Below are 23325 nucleotides of genomic sequence, written 5' to 3'. Positions count from 1 at the left end.
CCTATATGATTCTCTTCAAGAACATTTAGTTGCTTGGTGAAATTAGAGTAGGTTTTGCTATAAGAAGACATTGGAGAAATCGGGAGTCAAGGGAGTGTTTGCAAGAGTAATCATACTTTAGTCCCATGGAGCCCAACCATGGGACTAAAGTAGGAAAATAAATAGAAGAGCGATTTGAAGACTGATAAGAAAGTAGAGTTCAATCAACTGATTATCTGATGAGGTCAAAAGATTATTTTAATGGGATTATTTGATGAGTTAATCTCAAACAATAGGAGATGGTGTCAGAAAACAGAAGGTTTGGATTTGAGATCTTGCAGGTGGAGAAGTTTCTGGTAATGACGAAATTCTGAGTGAATCATTGGTGGAGTGACTGACGCAAAGCTAATTATAAATGAGTGTTTTTAAATCCCTGGTGGAAATGTCAACTGAAGGGAGATTCAGGGGGGCTTTCCCCTGAATACAGATGACACAATGAATGGAAGATTGTGATCTTGCAGTTGAAGTTCTTGGAGCATAGGAGGAAAAGCCAGGAGGGAGAAGACAGTTTTGTTTTATTTAGCTTCAAACATGGATTAAATAAAGAAAGAGTTTTGTTTTCATTGCATAACCAGAAGCCTGGATGTAAGCTCTCCAGGCTGATAACAGTAGCCACATTATGCCAATAGCCTCCTTTTATCCTTCCTTTAAACCATCTTTAGCTTGTGGTTTTTGCCTCCACACCTGCTGCCTCATGGTTATCAAGATCCACCATCAAGTTAGCATTACACTCAGCAAGAACAGACAGAAGGGGTACAAAATGAGAGAGCCAGCTGACTCTTCCCCCATTTCAAGTGAGTTCTTGCGAATTCTGTCCAGTATTTTCTGTTTTCACCACATTAACTAAAACCATGTGACATGGCTAATCTTAGCTTCAAGGGAAACTTAAATTTTAATTTTTCCTTTAAACCTGGGCATATTTTTGCTCCATTCAAAATCAGTTTTCTTTCTTTTGGAAAAAAGCATGGAATGCATAGCAACTGATAGTATCTGCCATGTGTTATATCCAGGATGTGAGTTTTAATGAATAAATTAATTTTGTGAAACCAAGGAGGCTTGTTAATCTGAAAATAACTATGTATAGCAAAAGGGAAGACTAAATTACTTTTTGATCCTGAGATCCACAGGATACAAGTAAAGAAAACTATATTTATTTTTTCTTATTTGAGGTACAGTTCAATTTCATTGAAGTCCAGGAAGTGGTAGAAATGAAAAGAGAAGAAGAAAAAGATAGGGAGAGTAAGCTAATTCATAAAGACACAGATATAGGAGGGCCAGTGATATGGATGTAAGAGAAAAAGGAATTGGAACAAAATAGTGTGAGATTAATAGTTGAGGAATGGTGAGGCTTCTGTCGGTGCCTGAGGTAAACAGAGACATAATATAGGATGGTGTTGATCCCTAACAGTATATTGGAGGAGGTTGTATATCATTTTGTGGCTGTGGTCTAGATACTTAGGTTAGTGGTGTAGTGGCTCCCAGGACAGCTGTCCCCTCGACTTACATGCAGAACCATGAGAGAGCTATGAGGAAGCCTGCTCCTCAGGCTTCACTGGAGCTAAGATGCTGTGTGTCAGTGGCAGGCATGCCCAGCACAGTTATGGAGGTTGGGTTCTGCACAATAGCACACGGCCAGAAGAGTTTGGTTATCTGATGAGCCAGTGCCTCTGCCTTGGTGCTTTGAGAATCAAACCATATACTTAGGTGTTTTGTCCACCTGGAAGAGCCTTTCTTTTCTACTTCTCATTAAGAAAATATTTCTAGGCTAGGCTATGATATTTGTGGGTATTCCTATTTATTTAATTAACTTACTTTGTTTTACAGTAACAGAGATTTACTTATACAGGCTCTCCAGCCTACATGTTTTGGGGGACCCAAAGACAAATAAAACATGTTCCCTATTTATCCTCAAGAAGCTTAGTGTATATCAAGGAAATAAGACACAATAGCTGTAATCACCCAGACTCAAAGAGCCCCAGCATGTTAGAAATGGAAGGGAACTTAGAGGCCATCTATTCAAATCCCTCATTCAGACATGGGGACCAAAACTAAGTAAAAACATTTGTGAAGAAGGAGATTAGGAATTGCAAGACTAATCCTCAATCCAAAAGATGTTTCTTATTTTGTAGAAAAGGAATTAAGTCTAAGACATTTTGGCTCAGAGAGATAAAAAAGGACTTTGTTTTTAAAACGTCCTTCAGTGCTACACTGGATAATATTTGTAGTGAGAACATGGACTTACAGAATGTTCTTCCAACAGAAATTATTTGTCGGGGGAGGATGCTGTTCTCCAGGGAAAGGGACAGCTTTTTTAATGACCACTACTGACCTTGAGGATAAATACAACATTAGAGTAATTATACCAGAGAAGCAGCTCTCATAAAACTATGTTGACTGTTCTTTTTAGAGACAGAGTAGGACTCCTTGTTTATAAATATTATCCAGAGGCAAAAAGCATGGAGCCTGAACCCAACTCCATCCTACTTCTTATATATTGTATGTGGTGAGAGATTCCTGAAATTTCCATTAGAATTATCTTATTCTATGGTTGAGTGGGGTTTAGATACAGTGAGGCCACCCCCCAGAGAAAATTCTATCAAAACATTTAATAATGTAACAAAATATTGGGTTTTCCAGTCACAATTCTTTCATGAACCAAGCAAAGAGAGCCAGTGAGAATCCTTCTAAAGCTTCTATACCTTCACCACCTCCTCAACTAAGGAGTTACCAAAAAAGCCCCCAGCCCCTCACCTTTTGTTCCCTTAATAAGTTTTCTTAGAATAATCATTTTATTAATTTTCTTTTCACTTTGTCTCAGAATGGACCTACACATTTCCAAACCTCAGCCTTCCCACTCCATTCACTCTGCTCACATCTCACTCTCCTATTAAAATTAATTAACCTTATGGCTCCTTTAGTTAACATCATTTCTCTCCTTCCAATCACCCTTAACCTCCTGAAAAAAGAAATCTTTGCTCATTGCTTTAACTACCTCAACTCCCATTCACTAGCAAATTTCTTACAAATGGAGTTCTGCACCCACAACTTCTCCAACATCATAATCTTCAAGATATTTTTTCAGTCAACTAGCTTAGATAAACCTGAATCAAACCGTACCCATCTCACTCCTATTTACTCCTGGCTTAATTTAGGATTCCTTAATGCTCCTAGCTTGGGTCTTCCATATGCATAATCCAGATTTAAGCTATTCATTACCCTACTCCATTCTCCAGATTCCAACCAAGACACCAACATACGACCAGGTTTAAAAAGCCAGTGTACACAGTAGAGTCAGGCATAGCCAATGTAGAGTCCTGACCTTCATGTAGTCTATCTTGGGAGAAAACTCTTACAGGAGGTAGTTCCACAAAAGATAAAATCCTAGACAGAAATTAACAGCCATGAGTAAATTCAGTGTCATGGAAAAAATTTTAAATAGCACGATGGTAATTTCAATAGCAAATCTTTATTGAGTGCTCATTGTGTGTAAGGCACTGTTATAAATGCTTTTAGGCATTGTCTCCTTTAATTTCACTTTATAGAAAATACTGAGGTGCTCAAATTTTAAGTAATTTGCCCAGTGTCACAGTTAGAAAGTGATAGAACTATAGTTTGAATTGGACACTTTTTCTTCAGTCTGTACTCTTAACCACTATATTATACTGCCTCCTAAAAAGTCACTGGAATCCTTTAAAAGTGTTTTAAAAAAATTCAAGGCAATTAAGCCAGGCCATTATATTCATAAAACTAGAACAAGAACAGTTATTCAAAAGAGCCAAATAGAAATCTTAGAAATAAAATGTATAGTCATTAAAATGTTTAATTCAGAAATAATTGATAATTCTTTAATAAGAATAAAGACATATAGCCTGGTGTGGTGGGTGGCTCATGCCTGTAAGCCCAGTACTTTGACAGGACGAGGCAGGTGGATTGCTTGAGCCCAGGAGCTTGAGACCAGCATGGGCAACATGGTGAAACCCTATCAGTACCCCCAAAAATACAACAACAACAACAAAAAGAAAATTAGTTGGGCATGGTGGTGCATATCTGTAGTCCCAGCAACTTGGGAGGTTGAGGTGGGAGGATGACTTGAACCTGACAGGTAGAGGTTGTAGTGAACTGAGATTGCACCACTGCACTCCAACCCAACTGATAGAGCCAGGCTATGTCTCTAAATAAATAAATAAAATAAAGACATACCAAAAAAAAAAAAAAGAAAGAAAAGAAAAATAAAATTACAGTTGTAATTTTAAAATAAATATCATACTTAATGAGGAAACACTAGAAAATGTTCACTAATATCAGGAATAAGGCAAAAACATGTCCTTCTCAATATTGTACTATAGATATTAGATAACATAATCAAAGAAAATCAATTAGAGTCATACAGTTTGGTAAAGAAAAAGAAAACCATCCCTTTTGGCAGAAGGCATGACAGCAGGCCTCAAATACCCTAGAGAAATGACAATAAAACTACCTTGAACAATAATATAATTCAGTGAGGTATCACAATATACAATTAATAGGCTAGGCACAGTGGCTCACACCTGTAATCCCAGCACTTTGGGAGGCTGAGACGGGCAGATCACGAGGTCAGGAGTTTGAGACCAGCCTGGCCAATATGGTGAAACCCCGTCTCTACTAAAAATACAAAAGTTAGCGGAGCATGGTGGCATGTGTCTGTAGTCCCAGCCACTTGGGAGGCTGAGGCAGAAGAATTGCTTGAACCCAGGAGGCGAAGGTTGCAGTGAGCCAAGATCATGCCACTGCACTCCAGTCTGGGCAACAGAGTGAGACTCTGTCTGAAAAAAAAAAAAAAAAAAGAAATATATATATATATATATATATACAGACACACACAATTAATAAGAAATTAATTAGATGACATAATGGTAGAGAAAATCCCAATTATAATAGAAGCATAGAAGATTAAATACTTAGGGATAAACTTAGCAAGAAACGCATAAAACTAACAAAAGGAAAATTATAAAACCCTCTTGGCAGATACACAAGTAGACTCAAACAAATGGTAAGCTATTCCTGTCTTTGGATAGGCTCACTCAATGTTATAAAGATGTCAGCTCTCCCTAAATTCATTTATAATTTAACACAATCCTAATAAAAATTTCAACAAGCATTTTTTAGGGAGTAAAATGACCTGATACTAAGGTTCAACTTGAAAAGAATGAACATACATGAATGCCTAGACAGTAAACACACTACCAATCTTCCAAACAGTATTCTACTGGTATACGAAAGGATAAATATACTGGTGGAAAAGAATAGTCCAGGAATAGACTTAAGTACACATGGAAATTTAGTGTAAGATAAAGATATTCTGTAATTTCAATTTGTATTTCTTCTTTTCACTCAGTTATTTAATAGAAAGTTTTTGAATTTCCAGGAAGAAGGGGCTTTTAGGTTTTGTTAATAACAGCTAATTTTATTTCATTGCAATCATAGAACATTGTTTGTAATATTTCTACTTAATTGGACTTACTAATTTTCTTTTTGAATTATTATACCCTAATTTTCCATGAATATTTCACAGGTATTTGAGAAGTTAGATCCTCTATTAGCAGGGTGTGGAGTTTGATATATATCCATAAGAACTATGTGTGTGTGTGTATGTGTGTGTGTGTGTGTGTGTGTGTGTGTGTGTGTGTTTGACCATAATACTTATTTTTTGTTCTCTTTCTTGTACTAAGAATAAGGCAGGCCTGTCTCTGATTATTAGTGTGTTTCTATGTACCAGAAAGGTAGTCGCTGTGTTATTTTGTGCAAAAATATTTATATTTAATATTTCCATGTTAAGTTGTAGCTTTTAAGCCTTAAAAAGTATTTGCCTTTGTTATGTTCAGTACATTTTGGCTTGGATTTATCTTCTGTCAGGTTTACTTCTCTTGCTTTCTTGTTGTTTATGTCAGTTATACCCTTGTCCATTTCTTTATGTTTAATCTTTCTAAATAACTTTGTTTTAGGTATGTCCTTTGTATGCAGAATATACTTAGGTCTTACTTCTTACTTTTTTTTTTTTTTTAATGGAGATGGAGTCTTGCTCTGTTGCCCAAGGTTGGAGTGTACACTATCATAGTGCACTGCAGCCTTGAACTCCTGGGCTCAAGTAATCCTCCTGCCTCAGCCTACTGAGTAGCTGGCACTACAGGCATCCACCACCATGCCTGGCTACCTTTCTTAAAAATTACTTTTGTAGAGATGGGGTCTCACTTTGTTACCCAGGCAGGGTTTTATTTGTAAGCCTAACTAAAACTTTTCTTTTAATGGAAAATTTATGAACATTGACATTTACTGATATATGTTTGCTCTCAAAATTCTATCACACAATATTGTATAATTGTGTGTCTTTTATGATATTTTCTATATTTCATTCTCTATGAACTGTTTCTTCTTTGTCTTTTAAGCTTTCTTTTTTTATTTTTTGATATTTAGGAGGATTTATATTTCTGTTCTAATGGTTACCTTTGTATATATACTTTTCTTAGTGCCTTTCATCTCCTGTTTTCTTCTTTAGCCTGTTATCTGGTTTATCCAATTTTATTGGTATTCTTTAATGGCTTCTACAACAATCAATGATCTATTTCTACTTTTCTTTTCTCCTTTCTTCCATATTTAGTTTCATTATTTTTATACAGAATTCTTCCACACCAATATTAAAAAGTCAGATAATTAAATTGTTTAAAGCATGGGAATATACAACTAATGGAAGAAAAATTAAAATGGCCAATATATATATATGAATGGAAGCTCAAATTCCCTAGTAATTAGAAATATACAAATGAAAAATACTTGGTATTTTTTGCCTGTCACTGGAAAAATTAAAGCCTGGCAAGTGTTGTATATTGGGGAAAATGAGGCTCTCATACATTTCTGTTAGGAGTCTAAATTGGTCTGATTGCGTGATAATTTTACCTGTTACACCTCTCAGCAGTTTCATTTTATGAACTACATTATAGATAAATGCACCAGGAGACATATATAGGAATATTAATTTAAGTACTTTTGCCAGAAGCAATTAGAAATGACCTAACTATTTAACAATGGGTCTATAAAGAAATGCAATTATATTTAGATTCTTTGATTCTAATGATTCTTAGATTCATATGACAGAATTCTTTCCAGCAATTAAAAAGCATAAACTAGAGGTATAGACTTTATACTTCCCATGTTAATACTGATGGTTTTTAATCCTAAACAATTTCATTTCCATTTATATGACCAGATGTTTTCTCTTTGAAATAGCAAAAATTATACCACTTACCTCATGCTTTTGTTGTGATTGTGGAAATATACAAAGTGTTTTAAAAGGTGATTAATACATAGAAATTATTCAATAATGTAGTTGTCATTATAATCTAAAAACAAAAACAAAAATTCATAATTTTAAATAATAAAAGATGCAGATTATATTTATATAAATCAAAACACATACCAATAATTACCATATACTTTTTATGAATCCATATTGTCTTAGTTTGTGCTGCTGTAACAAAATACCTGAGACTGGGTGCTTTATAAATAAAGAAATTTATTTATTGCTGTTTTGCAAGCTGGGAAGTTCAAGATCATGGTACCAGCAGGTTCAGTGTCTGATGAGAGCTGCTCTCTGCTTCTCCAAGATGGTGCCTTGTTACTGTCTCCTAACATGGCAGAAAAGCAGAAGAAAATGAACTCCCTCCCTCAAGCCCTTTTATAAGGGCTCTAATCTCATCCATGAGAGCTCTGACATCATGGCTTAATCACCTCCTAAAGGCCCCACCTCTGAATATTATCACATTGGTGCTTATTAAGTTTCAACACATGAGTTTTGGGGGAAGCATTCAGATCATAGTACATATGTATATGAGGACATTAAAAAATAATCTGGAAGACCATACACGAAAATCTTAACAGGTTCTGAGTGTGATGAAAGGGGGAAAATAATGGACATGAGAGTCCTCTTTTTTTCATTAAAAAAACAAAAAGGCAACATGAACTATATACTTTTAATGAATCATATTGTCTTAGTTTGTGCTGTTATAACAAAATACCTGAGACTGGGTACTTTATAAACAGTGGACATTTATTTCTCACAGTTCTGGAAGCTGGGAAGTTCAAGATCAAGGTGCCAGCAGGTTCAGTAGGACTGTAAAGTCCAGGGACTTTAGTTTTATCCATTGCCTCTTTATTTCTTTAAATAAAAAAAGGCATGGAAGCAATATCACAACCTATTGACAGTATATATTTCTGAGTGGTAGAATTATAAATTGAGCTTGCATGCCGTTTAAAACATTTATCAGAAAGAAAGAGAAATCAAGCAACATGAAGGTGAAGACCTTGCTTCTGTTTACTCCATGTGCTCCCAGCTGGCTTTAGGGCGAGACTCTCACTGAGAGTAGGGAGATTAGTGAGGAGACGCTTGTTCACAATGGATGACATAGTCCCAGAGGTCCCCAAATTGGAAGTGATAAAATGCATCTCAATAAATATACTGCTAATAGTAGTTAAAGACACTTACACACGATTTAAGGAAATGAATTAGAGCTGAATCAGAGCGGTTGTGTGGGCAGGAGATTCATCTGATGAAAATGTTCAGTGTCTCTCACTACTTCCACTTGTACAGCTAACTCCTGCCTTCTGTAGAACTGTAATATCTAGCGATTTGGATCCCAAACCCCTATGGCATCCTCCAGGGCAGATGGATATCTCTTTGAAGCACCCCCTGAATTCCTTTCCCTGTTTCATTAGGTACCAGTCCTAATCACCTCTTTTCACATTCCATGAAGAAGTGGTTGAAATCACTCAGAATACGATAGCTTGTTTCTCTTTTTCTTTGCTATTACAGATTTATATCTTTTTCATATATTTACTGTCATTTCTGAAGGATTCTCAGGAGGAAAGGAGATTTCAAAATAGTTCAATTTATTTTTTCAAAGACTTCAAATTTATTTTACATAGAATACTCTCTTTTTTTTACTGTGGTTAAAAAAACATAATACAAACTATTCTCTTCACAGATTTTTAAGTGTACAGTACATTTTTGCTAACTATGGGCACAATGTTGTATAGCAGATTCCTAGAAATTTTTCATTTTGCATAACTGAAACTTTATACCTATTGAAACTTGATTGAATAGCAACTCCTCCATTTGTCCCATTTCTAACCTCTAGCAATCACTATTTTACTTTCTGCTTCTAGAGCACACTATTTTACATACTCTCTGGCTATCCTATCCCTTACAAAGTTTTAAAAACAAGTCAGTGTTGGATTTAATATTATTTCTATAGAATTTTACATTTTGGGTTCTGCTCCATGTTTTAGTAAATCGAGATAATTTTTATTCTTGAACAGTCCATCACATGATCTCCTTTGGGACAATCAGAAACACGCTTTGATTTTTAGCCCTCGCCAAGACATCACCCTCCATTGCTCTACATTAAACTTAGGGTTTTTCTTTTCCATATTGTTATCTCCGCAAGGTCCCTTGGTATCAAATAGTGATTTGGACTCTTGTCCCAAGGAGTCTCTTCTACTGGTTTTATATTCCCATTATTAGATTTAATGGTCAACAACAGTGTCCCTATCTCTCAAAAATGATAATTAATTGATTTGCCGATGTTTACTCAGTCAGTAGATGGCAGAACTTAGTTTGTTTAACTCATTCAGTATTTACAGTGCCTGACATTGTGCTTAGTGTTTGGAAGGCGGAGGCAGGAGAATTGCTCGAAGCAAAAAGCTCAAGACCAGCCTGGACAACAAAGCTAGACCCTGTCTATACAAAAAATTTTAAAACTAACTAGGCATGGTAGCATGAGCCTTTAGTCCCAACTACTTAGGAGGCTAAGGTGGGAGGATCGCTTGTGCCCAGGAGTTTGATGATGCAGTGAGCTATGATCATGCCACTGCACTCCAGTCTCTGGTCTGGGTAGACTCTGTCTCAAAAACGTGTGTGTGTGTCGGGGGGGTGGGTTTAAAGTTACAACTTTCAAACTTATTTGATTATGATCCATAGTAAGAAATATAGTTTACCTGATGACCCTGTACACACATACGTCTTGATAAAGTCAAAATTTCAGAAAACAATACTAACGTTCTACATCCAAAGCACTTGGATATTTGTCTATTCGATTTGTTTCATTAAAAGCATCAGGTCAAAATACACTGCATTGACTTTACAAGCCAGTAACAGCCGTTGATCAACCATTGCAAAAAGGGTAAAGACGGAGTCGTTTAAAACAACTAATTTCAGATAACAGAGAAAATTATGAGAATAATCTTTAATTGCAAATTCAGAGCTGTTTTTATGGATTATGCAGTGCCACTTGTTTTTAGCTTGGACTCATGCCTACCTCAGACATTTATATTTACAGATTAACTTATGAGCACATTGGGCCCCGACAGGATGAGACACAATTCAGGTAAATATTGGTAAATATTCAAGTAAATATTCCTTGAGCGATAGGAGGTCGGAAAAGTTTGAAGGGGAAGGGAAGATAAGCCTAGGCAAGAATGGCTAGGGTGGGGAGGTCCAAAGAATTACAAAGTATTAGTCATCCAAGCAAAGAATAATCAGAAGACCACTGACAGAATTAACAGAGTTCAGGGATAATATCATTATACTCAATTCCTATTAAGATTTTCGTGTTTGGTCTCTCAGGTCACTTTTTTAGTAACTTCACAGACATATGGGTTCATAAAGAATGTGTAGGAATTATTCATATTTGTTTTGATTTATATAAACAGTAATCTTGTCTCTCAGCTCCAGAAAACCTTGCCTGGTACTCCCTGAAGGCTCACAACATCCCAGCCTGGCCTCCATCACTCACTTATAATGTGTTTTGGGGTCTTGAGGGCAAGGAGCTTTCTCTTTCTTCTCTGAATTCCTAGGATCCAGCTGAGTGCCTGGCACATGGTTAAGTACTCACACACACATTCCTTGAATTCCCTAGATTTCAATTTCCTTCACTGTGAAACAAGTCAGGCTAAACAATCTCCAGGAGACCTTACAGTCCTCAGAATCTATGACTTTGACCGATCTGAAGTGGTCCAAGGCACTTTGCTTCACAGGAAGCTCACATCTTCGCTGTGATTGGCCTGAGATTAGGAGTTCAAACGACCAATGACCTGTGCACAGTTTAGGGCCTAACCCTGCCCTGGCCGGTCAGCAAGAGAGTGTTGTGATACGAGCAGGTGAAAGGCTTATGCCACAGCAGTGCCTGCAGTAGAGAAAGGATTCCCTCCTCCACCTCAGGCCCCACTGCTGCTGCTCTCCAGCCTGCAGTTTCCTCTAAGGCTCTGGATTGGCTGGAAGAGCAACAGAGGGCTGGGAAAGAGCTTCTATATATACCTCAGAAGGAAAGGCGTCCCAGATAGTTTTGAAGTTTTCAAAGACTGGCTCTGCTGTTAAGAAGTTGTACTTAAAGCGGAGGAGCTAAGCCACCTGCCAAAATGTGCAAAGGACTTGCAGCTTTGCCCCACTCATGCCTGGAAAGGTGAGAACCAAGTTATTTTGGTTTAAGAGATGCAGATTTGGAGAATCTTTACTCAAGGGAGGCTGTCCAGAGGTAACAGAGGTATTGTAGTTTGTGGCTAAGCTGAGGTGAAACAGGTGCTTGACTGTAGACTGGGTATTATCTCTTCTCTGTAAACAATATAGAGACTTCGGAAGATCCAAACTGGGAGATTAATACAATGTAGAGTATTTCATACATCATTTAATATCCAGAACATCATTTCCTTCAAGGAGACGCCTATTCTATAAGTGCTTATTTAGAGTAAAAACTGTATGGTTAAGGATATAGATTCCAACATCAAACTGTCTAGATTAGAATCCTGGCTCTACTACTTACTATTTGTGTGGCTTGGGGCAATTTATTTAACCTTGATATAGCTCGGTTTCCTTATCTGTAAAATGGAGATACTAAGCGTTCTCTACCTCACAGGCTGGTTATGAGGATTGAATGAATTAATGTATATGAAGCACTCAGAACCATGTCTGGCACCTAGTAGGACTGTATAAATGTTAGTTTTTATTAATGTACAGGAACTGGGAGAGGGAGGCAAGTTTGCAGTGAGGAAGAGGAAATTTCCCATTGTTCTTTGTTCTCTGACCTCATTAGATAGAAGTAGCTGGATGGCTAGACAGAGGAAAAGCCCTTGGGACACAGGGGTTATTTGATTAGCTAGCATTCTTTTTCAGATAAATGCATCAAAATCTTTGAGGCTCCCTGGTTTCCCCTAGGCTGGACAATATTCTGGAGAATCCTAGGTATCTAGGCTAAGCAAATAGAAGAACAAATATCTCACTTATTAGAAAACTTAACCCAACCATCCTCTCTGATGCAGAGAAGTAGGGATGTTTCTCCTTTTATTAAGAATGTATTTGGTTAAATTGGGTTTGATCCCTCGTTATTTAAAGTAAATAAAGAAGATCCTTGCACAGATCTTCATCCCTAAAGGCATTAGCAATGTTTGTCTCAGAAGATTTTATTGTTTACTGGGCCATCTATGACTTCTGTCTCGTACAAGTTCAGGTCTTCTTTTTGATGACTTCCACTCTAGAAATAACCTAAAAATAATTTTTAAGGAGATAACATTGTAGCATATAATTTTTTCTCCCAACAATATTATCTAGCAACTGAATATGAAACCTCCAGGGAGACTTACTCTTTGAATTATAACTTTCAAACTTTTTTAAAATTATGATTAATAGTAAGAAATATAGTTTACCTAATGACCTTGTGCATACTTACATATTGATAATTAAGTAAAAGCATAGAATGTTATTAGTGTTTTTAAATTTACATAAAAGAAACTTGTAGCTGTTAAGTTGTAGTAGTTAGATTGTAACTAGGGGATCAATATTGTCCATCGTACCAATCCTGGAGAAGAGGATAGGTTTTAAAGGTGGATACTATTTATTGCTATTAGCCTGTTCTTTCCTCTTACTTACTATATAGAAAGCCTAAGAAATAGGGAGCATTTTCTGTGCCTTCTGTGCCTACTTATTGTTTGAAATTGTGTACTCTTATGTAGTGAATAAATCTTACCTTATTAATTGGCAAACAATTGACTTTAGAATGATTGTAACATCAGTTTGCCAAGCATTTTGTGATTCTATGACACACTGCTTGGCATTTGGTGAGAAATCAATGAAATTTCTGTTGAAACTTGCCATGTTCATTATTTTCCTTTATGTGTTCTCATAAATATGCATAATATTCACTAAGATATATGGATGGTACATTTCTTTCAATGATTTCTATTACTATGTTATATCTGATTCACTAGCAACATTAATATTGGATCACTTCATCTTTTAATGCACAGTAAATTCTTATGCACCAGGATATAACTAATGTTCATGTAGAATATTAAAGAGTGGTGAGTGGTAAAGGAGTGAGCTTTTTTCCTCATAGATTCACTGAGTCTTTTATTTATTGGAATGTGGTAGAATACTGCAGTTATTGTGCGCTGTTACATATTATTTCATAATCTGTTCTGATTGTAAACAGGGTCATTGTAATTTCTAATTACAATGCTGCCTGAGAAGAATGTTTTGGAGAAATGGAATTGTGGAGCTGTGAAGCTGTTAGCATGTACCCATGGAAAGGGTTTAACACTGTCTATTCTAAGGGGAAGATGATACTTGAATAAATGCTTCCAAATCTGCCTTCCATGGCTCTATTCTCTGACTCCCACCTTCCTCCCCCACACAGCCTCCTGCCTTTGCATTTCTTCTCTCCAAGCCACAAAAGGAACATGGATATGCTTCAATGCTTAGACAAAAATGTTTTAAAATTCATATAAAATAAATTAGGGCAAAAAGTACGCATATGAAAAATCTGTTTTAAATGAAAAACTCTGCTGAAGAGTTCAGTTCTAACTTCTATATGGCATTAGAAACGAAATTCAGTTTACAAAAATCTGAATAGCATATCATTATTTATCATAGTGGAAACAGTACTAGTTAAGGAGTAAGGTGCAGACTCAGTTTTGTCATTATCTGAATTTGTGTCCCTGAGCAAGTTATTTCATTTTCCCAGGACTCTATTTGCTAATTTAATAGGTAAAAGTTGGATTCATTGTTCTCTAATATGTTTTCCAGTTCTAACGTAATGTAAACGAAGTGAGGTACGCTTAGTCTCAATGACTACTAAGAGATGTGATTAAAGGAAAATTTTACTATGTTTCTATAAAAGTTTGAGACCAGGTGGGGCATGGTGGCTCATGCCTATAATCCTCACACTTTGGGAGGCTAAGACAGGAGAATCCCTTGAGGACAGAAGTTTGAGGCTACAGTGAGTCATATTGCACCACTGTACCCCAACCTGGGTAACAGAGCAAGAGCCTGTCTCTAAAAATCAATTAATTAATTAATGTAAAATAAACATAAAGTTTGGGAGGAATGAAGAATCAAATAATAAAAAATAATCAAGGACCCAGCCCTGTGCTGAAACCACTGGGCCACGGCAGAAGCAACCTGCTCAGTGATTCTAATGCTGATTTGTAAGAAAGCAATTATGAGAATAATTTGCTTCCTGTAAGGGGAATTGTTTTTGACAGCAACTCTTTATTAGCAAAGAATATAAAATAAACTTTTTCTTAACAAAAAGAGAAGTTTTTTCCATAAGATTAAAAGGTAGAATATATATAATGGGTGAGGATATCCAAAATCTGCCGCATAAGGTAAGAAAATTTCAACAATTAACAAAGACTCACTTTTTCATGACATGTAAGGAGAAATCTAATCCTAAAAAATATTCCTTTCTGCATGTTTAGGGAACCTTTCAGCCAAAGTCAACTTTGATATATTTGTATAAACTATTCTTTATTTATTTAGATTTTTAAGACTATTGCTTATTGAAATTTTAAGTAGGCCTCACATACTTTTATATGTTTGAAGAGGCAAATAATCCAAACATTTGGGCAATGAATAACCATAAGCACACATTTTCTGCCCTCGGCATATTGAAACCTGTACTACATGGGTGAGAATCTTATACTGTCAATGAAAAAGAAAAGAGTCGCATCAATTGAAGATCTTACTTTTGCCCATGATTTTCTAGTTTGAATTTTAGGCTTCTTTTGAAAATTTATTTTATTTTCAGAGTCTGTTGAATTTCTCTAAACAAGTTTGCATTTTAAAGTAAATATTCCTCTTTGGGAAAAGATGAATGTATTATGAAACAAAAAGTGTTACTATTGGCCAGGCACATTACTCCTGCCTGTAATCCCAGCACTTTGGGAGGCCAAGGTGGGAGGATCACTTGAGGCCAGGAGTTTAAGGCCAGCCTGGGCAACACAGGGAGACCCTGTCTCTAAAAAAACAAAAAAACAAACAACAACAACAACAAAAACACCACAAATAATAGCCAGGCACAATGGATAGCACCTGTAGTGCCAGCTATTCAGGAGCTGAGGTGAGAGAATTGCTTGAGCCCAGGAGTCTGAGGATATAGTGAGCTATGATTGCCACCATTGCACTCCAGCCTGGGTGACGGAGTGAGACCCCGTCTCTGAAAAAAGAGGGTTATTTAAAAAAACTGAAAATACTAATAATTGAACTGGTTGCTTTATGTTATGATTACAGCGTTGAATGTTAGGCTTAAAACTGTGTGCTTATGGTTGTTCATTGCCCAAAAGTTTGGATTATTTGTCTCTTTAAATATATAAAAGTATGTGAGGCCTACTTAAAATTTCAATGAACAATAGGTCTCAAAAATCTAAATATCATCATAATATAAGGGAACCAGTGCAGTTATTCATATTTTAAAGAGCTACAAGCCCTTTGCTACTCTGGGTGACTGGCATAGATCTGCTTTCTGTTTCAGACTAAAAAGGTTGCTAAGGGTATAATGTGCTTAATCCACAGTTCACACAGGGGCTTTTGGCCATCTCAAGGGTATGTCAATGCTAAGAATTTCAGAAGCAATAGGAAGTAAATGGGAAAGGTAATTTTCAAACATTTATTATTTTTTAATTTATTTTAAATTTTTTGTTTTAAAAAATTTTGTTTTTAAAATGTATTTTTATTTTACAAAACAATCATTTTTCCCCATGTTCTCTGATTTATGTGGGCCAAGTGTGGACAATTTAGAATAGAAAGGCAGCTAATAAGCAGGACTACTAATGAACTAATCTTCTGAGGCTGTTCAACCTTTAAAAGCACTAGAGCGAGTCAAGGTTTCTGGGTTTTCAGGATTAATAAATACAGCCTTTTCCAAAGGCATGAGCACATCTTTGGGCTAATTGTAGAGAAAAGGCAAGCACCAAGTGAATTAAAGACTGGCAATTAATTTGAACAACTGATAGCTCAATTGGAGTGAATTGAGGACCATCAAAGAAGCCTGAGAGAGGTCCTAGCAGAGCCTTTGGTTGGGTTTAGGATTATGCTTGCTGAGAATAAGTATGAATTTCAAGCTTACTATAGCTGATATTCTAGAGACGTCTTGAAAACATTGCAGTGAAACTTTAGAATATTAAGAAAGTGAATGAACTATTTAATAAAATTTGGAGGGGGATCACTAAGAAAACCATTTATTTTGATTCCTACTGATGAAACAATATCAATGATTTCTCTAGATTGCCTTTCAAATCTGTATACTTGCCTTAGGCATATGGATGAAAGACCCATGCCCTGCTCCCATGGAAATTGAAGCCCAGTTAGGGAGATAAATAAGAAAAAATTAATGCTCAGTGTTGCAATCCACTATGAAGGAATATATCCATAAAGTGCTAAGAAGCACAGAAGTTGGGGTAGTAGGCGGGGCCCCTAGAGTTTTTGGTGGGCAGGGAAGAACTTACAAGGTTACAAGTATGATGCTTGAACAAAGTCTAAGAGGACAGAGTAGTTAGCCAGGTCTAGACAGGAAGAGGAGAGAGAAGGAAGGCCATGTAGGCCAAGGGGACAGCCTGTATGTGCAGAGACCCAGAGATGGGAGGGTGCAGCCAAATTGGCTGATGTTATGATGTCTATGTACAACCTGTATTATCTCCCAGAGGCCAGCAAGGAGGGAAACCACTGAGTTTCTAACCACAGTTAACCTCCTGGACAGCACACCCTGCATATGGTTCTCTGGGAACTTCTCCAGTGTTCATCTGTTCCCAACTCTGAGGATGGAAGAGATTTATTCAGGGGTAAGATGGTCATCCCCTTTGCCTAAATGATTCAATTACTAAAAAGATAGACTGTATTTAGTATGGTAGGCACCAAATAAACATTTTGTTGAAGGAATACATGAATGAATTTACAGCAAATAGAGACAGGAGCACTTCCAGGACAGCTTGGTGTTTTCTCTGCTTTCCTTGGGTATTGGGGAGACCAAGAACAGTATCAGTAGTGACATTTTAGGCCACAATGGGAAAAAGAGTGTGTGTTGCTAGATATAGACAGGTGTCTGCTATGGGAGAAGGGGAGTGGGGATTAAGAGAAAAAGAAAAGTGAAGGAGACTGTCTGCATTTCTACAATGAGGAAAGCCTTGTTAAAGAGGTGAGTCTTCTTTTAGCTGTAATGATGGTATCCCTTAGGTGAGCTCTAGGAAATTGTACTGCCTGGGCTGTTCCTCATGCAGTTACTGTTGAAGCTTCTTTAGTGAATTACATTCTGTATTCCAGCTAGTTGCCCCTTTCTATTCTTTCTTTCATTTAGTCTGGGTTATGCTGAATCACCAGATATCAATTCATAACACTTTTAGATCCCAGAATCTTACATTTTGAAACATCCCTGAAAGATTATCTAATTTGTTTCTCCTTCTCTAGCAAGGACTACACAATATTACGTGATAGATGACATCTAGGGAGAGAGTTTATTTATGTCTCCGGAGCCAGTGTTAATGGTTTTTGTCTGTACTGCTGACCAGAGAGCAAAGGGGCTAAATTTTAATTAATTCAGTCAGAATCAATAATTAGTAACAGGAACCAGAATATGGCTGGAGGCCAGAAGATAACAGTTTCTTATCTCTTTCCTCCTTTAAAGTTCTAATCAGTCCTCAGATAACATTGTATCTGCACTACTTTGAAGGCTGAGTCACCCAGAGGATAAAGACAGTGAAAGCCTGATTGTTTCTAACCACTGGAGAAAGTTACTTTTAAGATTACAGGATTCAGGAACAGGAAAGAACATGTGCAGAGTAAGGAAGGATGTGAGCTCACAATCTCTCCCTGGCCTCAAGACCAGCCCTTGAACTGTAATGTGTGGGGTAGAAAGAACAGTGGTCATAATTTCACTTCTATTTTTTCCTTACTGTGTGAACTTTGGGAAGTCACCAAATCTCTCTGAACTTCATTTTCTCATTTGTGAATGAGGATATTTATCTTGTGCTAAAAGAAATAAATGAAATCTTATATGTAAGGTGACTAGTTTTTAGTAGAAGGACCCCTATTAAATAATTATTTTCCTTTTATCTTTCTTTTCCCCTTTGTAGGCAGTGAAGAAAATATAATTAAGTCAGTCAATTATGTGCCAAAGCCTTTGATAAAACTTACTTCTTTTTATCCTTCCTCATCATAGCCTCATCTTTTTAAAAATAATAAAGATAAATTTATAAAACAGTACAGTATTTTAAAAATACTTTACTCGTATTTTTTCAACATATATATTTTTTAAATTATTATCGTTACTTTTGTTTCAGTAGTTTTGGGGGTACAGTTGGTGTCGGGTTACGTGAATAAGTTCTTTAGTGGTGATTTCTAAGATTTCGGTGCACCCGTCACCCAAGCATTGCATACTGTAGCCTATAGGCAGTCTTTTATCCCTCATCCCCTTTCACCCTTGCCCCTTGATTCCCCACAGTCCATTATATCACTCTTATTCCTTTGCATCCCCATAGCTTAGCTCCCACTTATAAGTGAGAACATACAATATCTGGTTTTCCATTCCTGAGTTACTTCACTTAGAATGATAGCCTCCAGCTCCACCCAAGTTGCTGCAAAAGACATTATTCCATTCTAATATACAACATGGTGTATGTATAGCACATTTTCTTTATCCACTCGCTGGTTGATGGGCATGTAGGTTAGTTCTATATCTTTGCAACCGCGAATTGTGTTGCTGTAAACATGCATGTGCATATGTCTTCATATAATGACTCCTTTTCCTTTGGGCAGACACTGGATTGGGATTGCTGGATCAAATGGTAGTTCTACTTTCAGTTCTTTAAGGACTCCCCATACTGTTTTCCGTGGAGGTCGTACTAATTTATATTCCCACCAGCAGTGTAAAAGTGTTCCCTTTTTACCACATCCATGCCAACATCTACTGTTTTTTGACTTTTTTTTTTTTTTTTAAACGGAGTCTCACTCTGTCGCCCAGGCTGGAGTGCGGTGGCGCGATCTCGGCTCACTGCAAACTTCACCTCCCGGGTTCACCCCATTCTCCTGCCTCAGCCTCCCGAGTAGCTGGGACTACAGGAGCCCGCCACCACGCCCAGCTAATTTTTTTGTATTTTTAGTAGAAACAAGGTTTCACCGTGTTAGCCAGGATGGTCTGGATATCCTGACCTCGTGATCCACCCACCTCGGCCTCCCAAAGTACTGGGATTACAGGCGTGAGCCACCGCGCCTGGCCTGTTTTTTGTCTTTTTAATTATCAACATATATTTCTTCTTACAAAACATATCAACTCTTTAAAAAACAATAAAGACTCACTAAAAACCATGATCATACTTAAAAATTAACAATAATTCTATAATTCACTGAATATCCAGTAAGAATCAAAATATTTTCAATGCTCTTTTCTCAATTGGATTTTTTGTATTATGACCCCAAAATGTTCACACATTGAGATTTCTTAATCTTATATGTTTCTTAGTCAATAGCCTTCCTGTTTATTCTTTCCTTGCAATTTATTCGTAAAACACAGTCTTTTTAGACACAAGCCTAAGAGGCTATATAACATGTGAGAAAGGTACTAGATGGGGAATACAGGCATCTGAGCTGTAACACTGGCTTCTACTACCTGGTGGAGGATAAGTCATGTGCCAGTTCCCCTCTCCAAGTATCACTATTACATTTGTAATAAGACGTGATCAATTATATGGTCCTTTATACTCCTTCTAGCTCCAACACCTACCTATTCTGAATTGGGACACCGTGGATTTTGAGAAAATAATCCATTTGTATCCTAAATTCGTATCTCATCTAAGTCATATAGGAAGGCCTGGGAAACAAACTTCCAGATGTAGCCTAAAAGAAGCAATCGGCCGGGCACAGTCTCTCATGCCTGTAATCTCAGCACTTTGGGAGGCCAAGGCAGGCGGATCGCCTGAGGTCAGGAGTTCGAGAGCAGCCTGGCCAATATAGTGAAACCCCGCCTCTACTAAAATAGACAAAAATTATCCAGGCGTGTTGGCAGGCAACTTAATCCCCCCTACTTGTGAGGCAGAGGCAGGAGAATAATTTGAACCCGGGAGGCGGAGATTGCAATGAGCCGAGACTGAGCCATTGCACTCAAACTTGGGGGATAAGAGTGAGACTTCTCTCAAAAAAAAAAAAAAAAAAAAAAAGCAATCAATTAAATATGTGCAATTTTCTTCCCATAATTTTTAAAAATCTCAGTGGACTCAATTAAGAACCCCATATTTCTTTAAAAGACTTGTGATAAGTTCAGAATATACTCCCAATTTGTGAAAAGTATATGTTAATATGCAGTGGAAAGTGATTCTGTTTTATTTTGGTGAATTCTATGAAGAAAAAGTTTCTTGTACAATTTGAGGATGAATTAGAATCTGAATCTAACTGTATGGTGCTTGCACTTCATTTACAGTTAACTTCATTTTTTCTTTTTCAAGTGTGTAAGGTCATTGAGAGCAAGATAAAAAAGTAAACACAGATGCATCTGACTTTGGGGGTGTGACACCACTGACTACATTTATACAACACTACATTTTCTCCAGTGGGAAAGGGTGGCCCACTCCTGCCCTTCTGAATGCTGCTTAGAGGTAAAGTTGTCGTTTGCCTTAACAGTGGAAAAGTTTTCATCATTGAGGATGGGATGAGAAGAGTATGTCAGGGTTTCTAGGCCTTTACATAATTAACCAATGTTCATCTGCCATCTGGGTAGATCATGGAGTACTGACAATTCTTGGACATGCTATGAAGACTGCTGACTGCATAAATCCATGTCAGGTGTGTATATGCTCAGCAACTGCAAATTCCAACCAGATTAGGCACATATAGTTTGCCTCCAGACTAGGCATTAGAAATTGGAAAATCTGTAGGTGTGGTCAGCCTAATTATAGGATGCATGCATTATCAACACAGCTAATCCATGTGTGTTTTTAGGCTTATTTACCCTGACCGTAGAACTCCTGAAACGTCCAGAGTATTTATTTGCAAGGCGTTCCATTCAGTTGCCATGCCTAGGTAAAATATCAACCTGATTTTTTTTTCTCCTTCAAAAAGAAAATATTTCAATGTTTAAAGGAATTGGCCAAGCAGCTTTTGAATACTTTGGACAGTAGATACTTGATGATCATGTTGGTTTCATGAATAGTGAGGCTAAGACCTTTATTCTATATTCTGCATGTTTTCCTTCCTGTTTCCCCAGGCACTGCTCAAAACAGCACTTAGCCCATCTGGACAGATCATTTAGAGACTTAAAACTCTACATTCTAGAAAGACATTGGAACTATCATATTAGAGTCAGAAGAAGAAAAGCAACACAAAATAAAGTACTTGTAAAAATGTGAAGGGCTCTCCTTCGCAAGTGTTTGTTATTATTAGCAAAGTGTGTGGAACTGTTTTGTTCAAGCTTCCACTTCTTGATATTTTCTTGTGCCGAACATCTGTTTCTTGATGAGGCACTTGTCTATGGGATTCAGGAAGTTTAGAAAGAATCAAGATGTTCCATTAAAAAATAGCTTCCTGTATTTTGGTAAGTTATTTTAAGTGATAGTTTGTGAGAGATATCCAGTGAATGGGAGTGTGAGACCACATAACTTGTGTACTTGGGACAAGGTCAACAATGCAGGTCACACTGAAGACTTTCCCAGAGGATCTGGTGGTCTGATGCTTTCTGGATGACGAGCTTCCAGAGTCTTAAATCTTGCTTCTGAATCACCGAAGTGCAAAACAAGATGTCATTTGAACACACACATGCATGTGCATGCACACACACTTACACACTTGTACCCTCAATATTGTTTATGACTTGGATAAAAGATGCATTGTTTGTTGAAATCAGAGATTTGTGCACACAAACTGAAAGTGTAGCTGGGCCTGGTAGGAAGAAACATTTTTTCTTTCACAAAGATGAATGTAGATTGATGGGAAGTTTTCCACCTTAGGCAAATAGGTATTTTCTGTCTTCATAGTTTGGATTTTACACTAAGTGGGAAAAACAAACTTTTTTCTCTCCTCACACAACACTTCACTTCTGACACCCAATGTGTGGATTTTCCCACCAAGAAATTCTCCAGCTTTTTGTAGGCACCAACTATGTGTTCTACAATTCAATTCAACTCTGACACTATCTACTTGGAGTTAATGTCTTATCCCACAGGTTGAGGGCTCAGCCCCACAAGACTGCCCCCCACTTCAGATGCCAGTTGCAAGTTCAGCTATAAATTGGGGTTTCCTGTAATCCCTTCTTTAGCTTCAGTAATTTATATAATGTCTCATAAGACACAGGAAAACAATTTAACTTTTACTGATTTATCGTAAAGGCTATTGCAAAAGATACAGTTGCAAAGGATACAGTTGAACAACCAGATGAGGAGGTATGTAGAGCAAGGTATATGGGAAGGGGCACAGAGCCTCTGTGACTACTTCGGGTACAGCACCCTCCCAGCCCCTTGATGCATTCTTGTTCACCAACCCAGAAGCTCTCTAAACCCTGCATTTTAGAGATTTTTATGGGGGCTTCATTACTTAGTATAATTGATTATTAACTCAATCTCCGGCCCCTCTTTTCTCCCCAGAGGAAGCTTTGTTGAAAGCTCCAAGCTTCTAATCATGGTTTGTTTTTTCTAGTGACCAACCCTTATCCAGGAGGCCACCAAGAGTTGCCTCATTAGAGCATTAGACTGGGTAGAACACAGTCCTCTTACCCAGGAATTTCCAAGAGATTTAGGAGCTCTGTGTAAAGAACCAAGGTCAAAAACCAAGTATTAGAACAAAAGATGCTCCTAGCACCCTTATCAGTCAGGAAATTAGAAGAGTTTTAGCAATTTTGTGCCAGGAGTTTATGGCCAGAGACCAGGGGTTAGACTATGGCATAATAAGAAACGCACTCATGAAGGTAGTAAGCCAGCCCTTCACACCTTCACTGCTCCCATTTTAGACAACCA

At 37.2% G+C, this 23325-nt stretch overlaps 1 protein-coding gene and 1 long non-coding RNA gene across 2 annotated transcripts in view; one reads left to right on the top strand and one right to left on the bottom strand.

Moving 5' to 3' along the window:
- Positions 1-1198: 1198 nt before the first annotated feature.
- The window catches only part of LOC117076807, a 52012-nt gene continuing 29885 nt past the window's right edge, over positions 1199-23325 (bottom strand). Inside the window, exons 3-4 of the long non-coding RNA XR_004434478.1 lie at positions 7555-7697; positions 1199-3420 (exon numbers count right to left, since the gene is read on the bottom strand). This is a non-coding gene — a long non-coding RNA (uncharacterized LOC117076807). The remainder of the gene's footprint in view (positions 3421-7554; positions 7698-23325) is intronic.
- RGS5 (regulator of G protein signaling 5) overlaps positions 11147-23325 on the top strand; it is a 60358-nt gene continuing 48179 nt past the window's right edge. Inside the window, exon 1 of the mRNA XM_033200696.1 lies at positions 11147-11528. Within this exon, the coding sequence (XP_033056587.1) occupies positions 11485-11528 (44 nt within the window). The 5' untranslated portion in view covers positions 11147-11484. The remainder of the gene's footprint in view (positions 11529-23325) is intronic.

The sequence above is a fragment of the Trachypithecus francoisi genome, unplaced genomic scaffold (genome assembly GCF_009764315.1).
Source record: "Trachypithecus francoisi isolate TF-2019V2 unplaced genomic scaffold, Tfra_2.0 Lachesis_group5, whole genome shotgun sequence".
Classification (NCBI taxonomy): domain Eukaryota; kingdom Metazoa; phylum Chordata; class Mammalia; order Primates; family Cercopithecidae; genus Trachypithecus; species Trachypithecus francoisi.
Note: the sequence above shows the minus strand (reverse complement) of the source record. Positions and strands in the feature narration are given on the sequence as shown.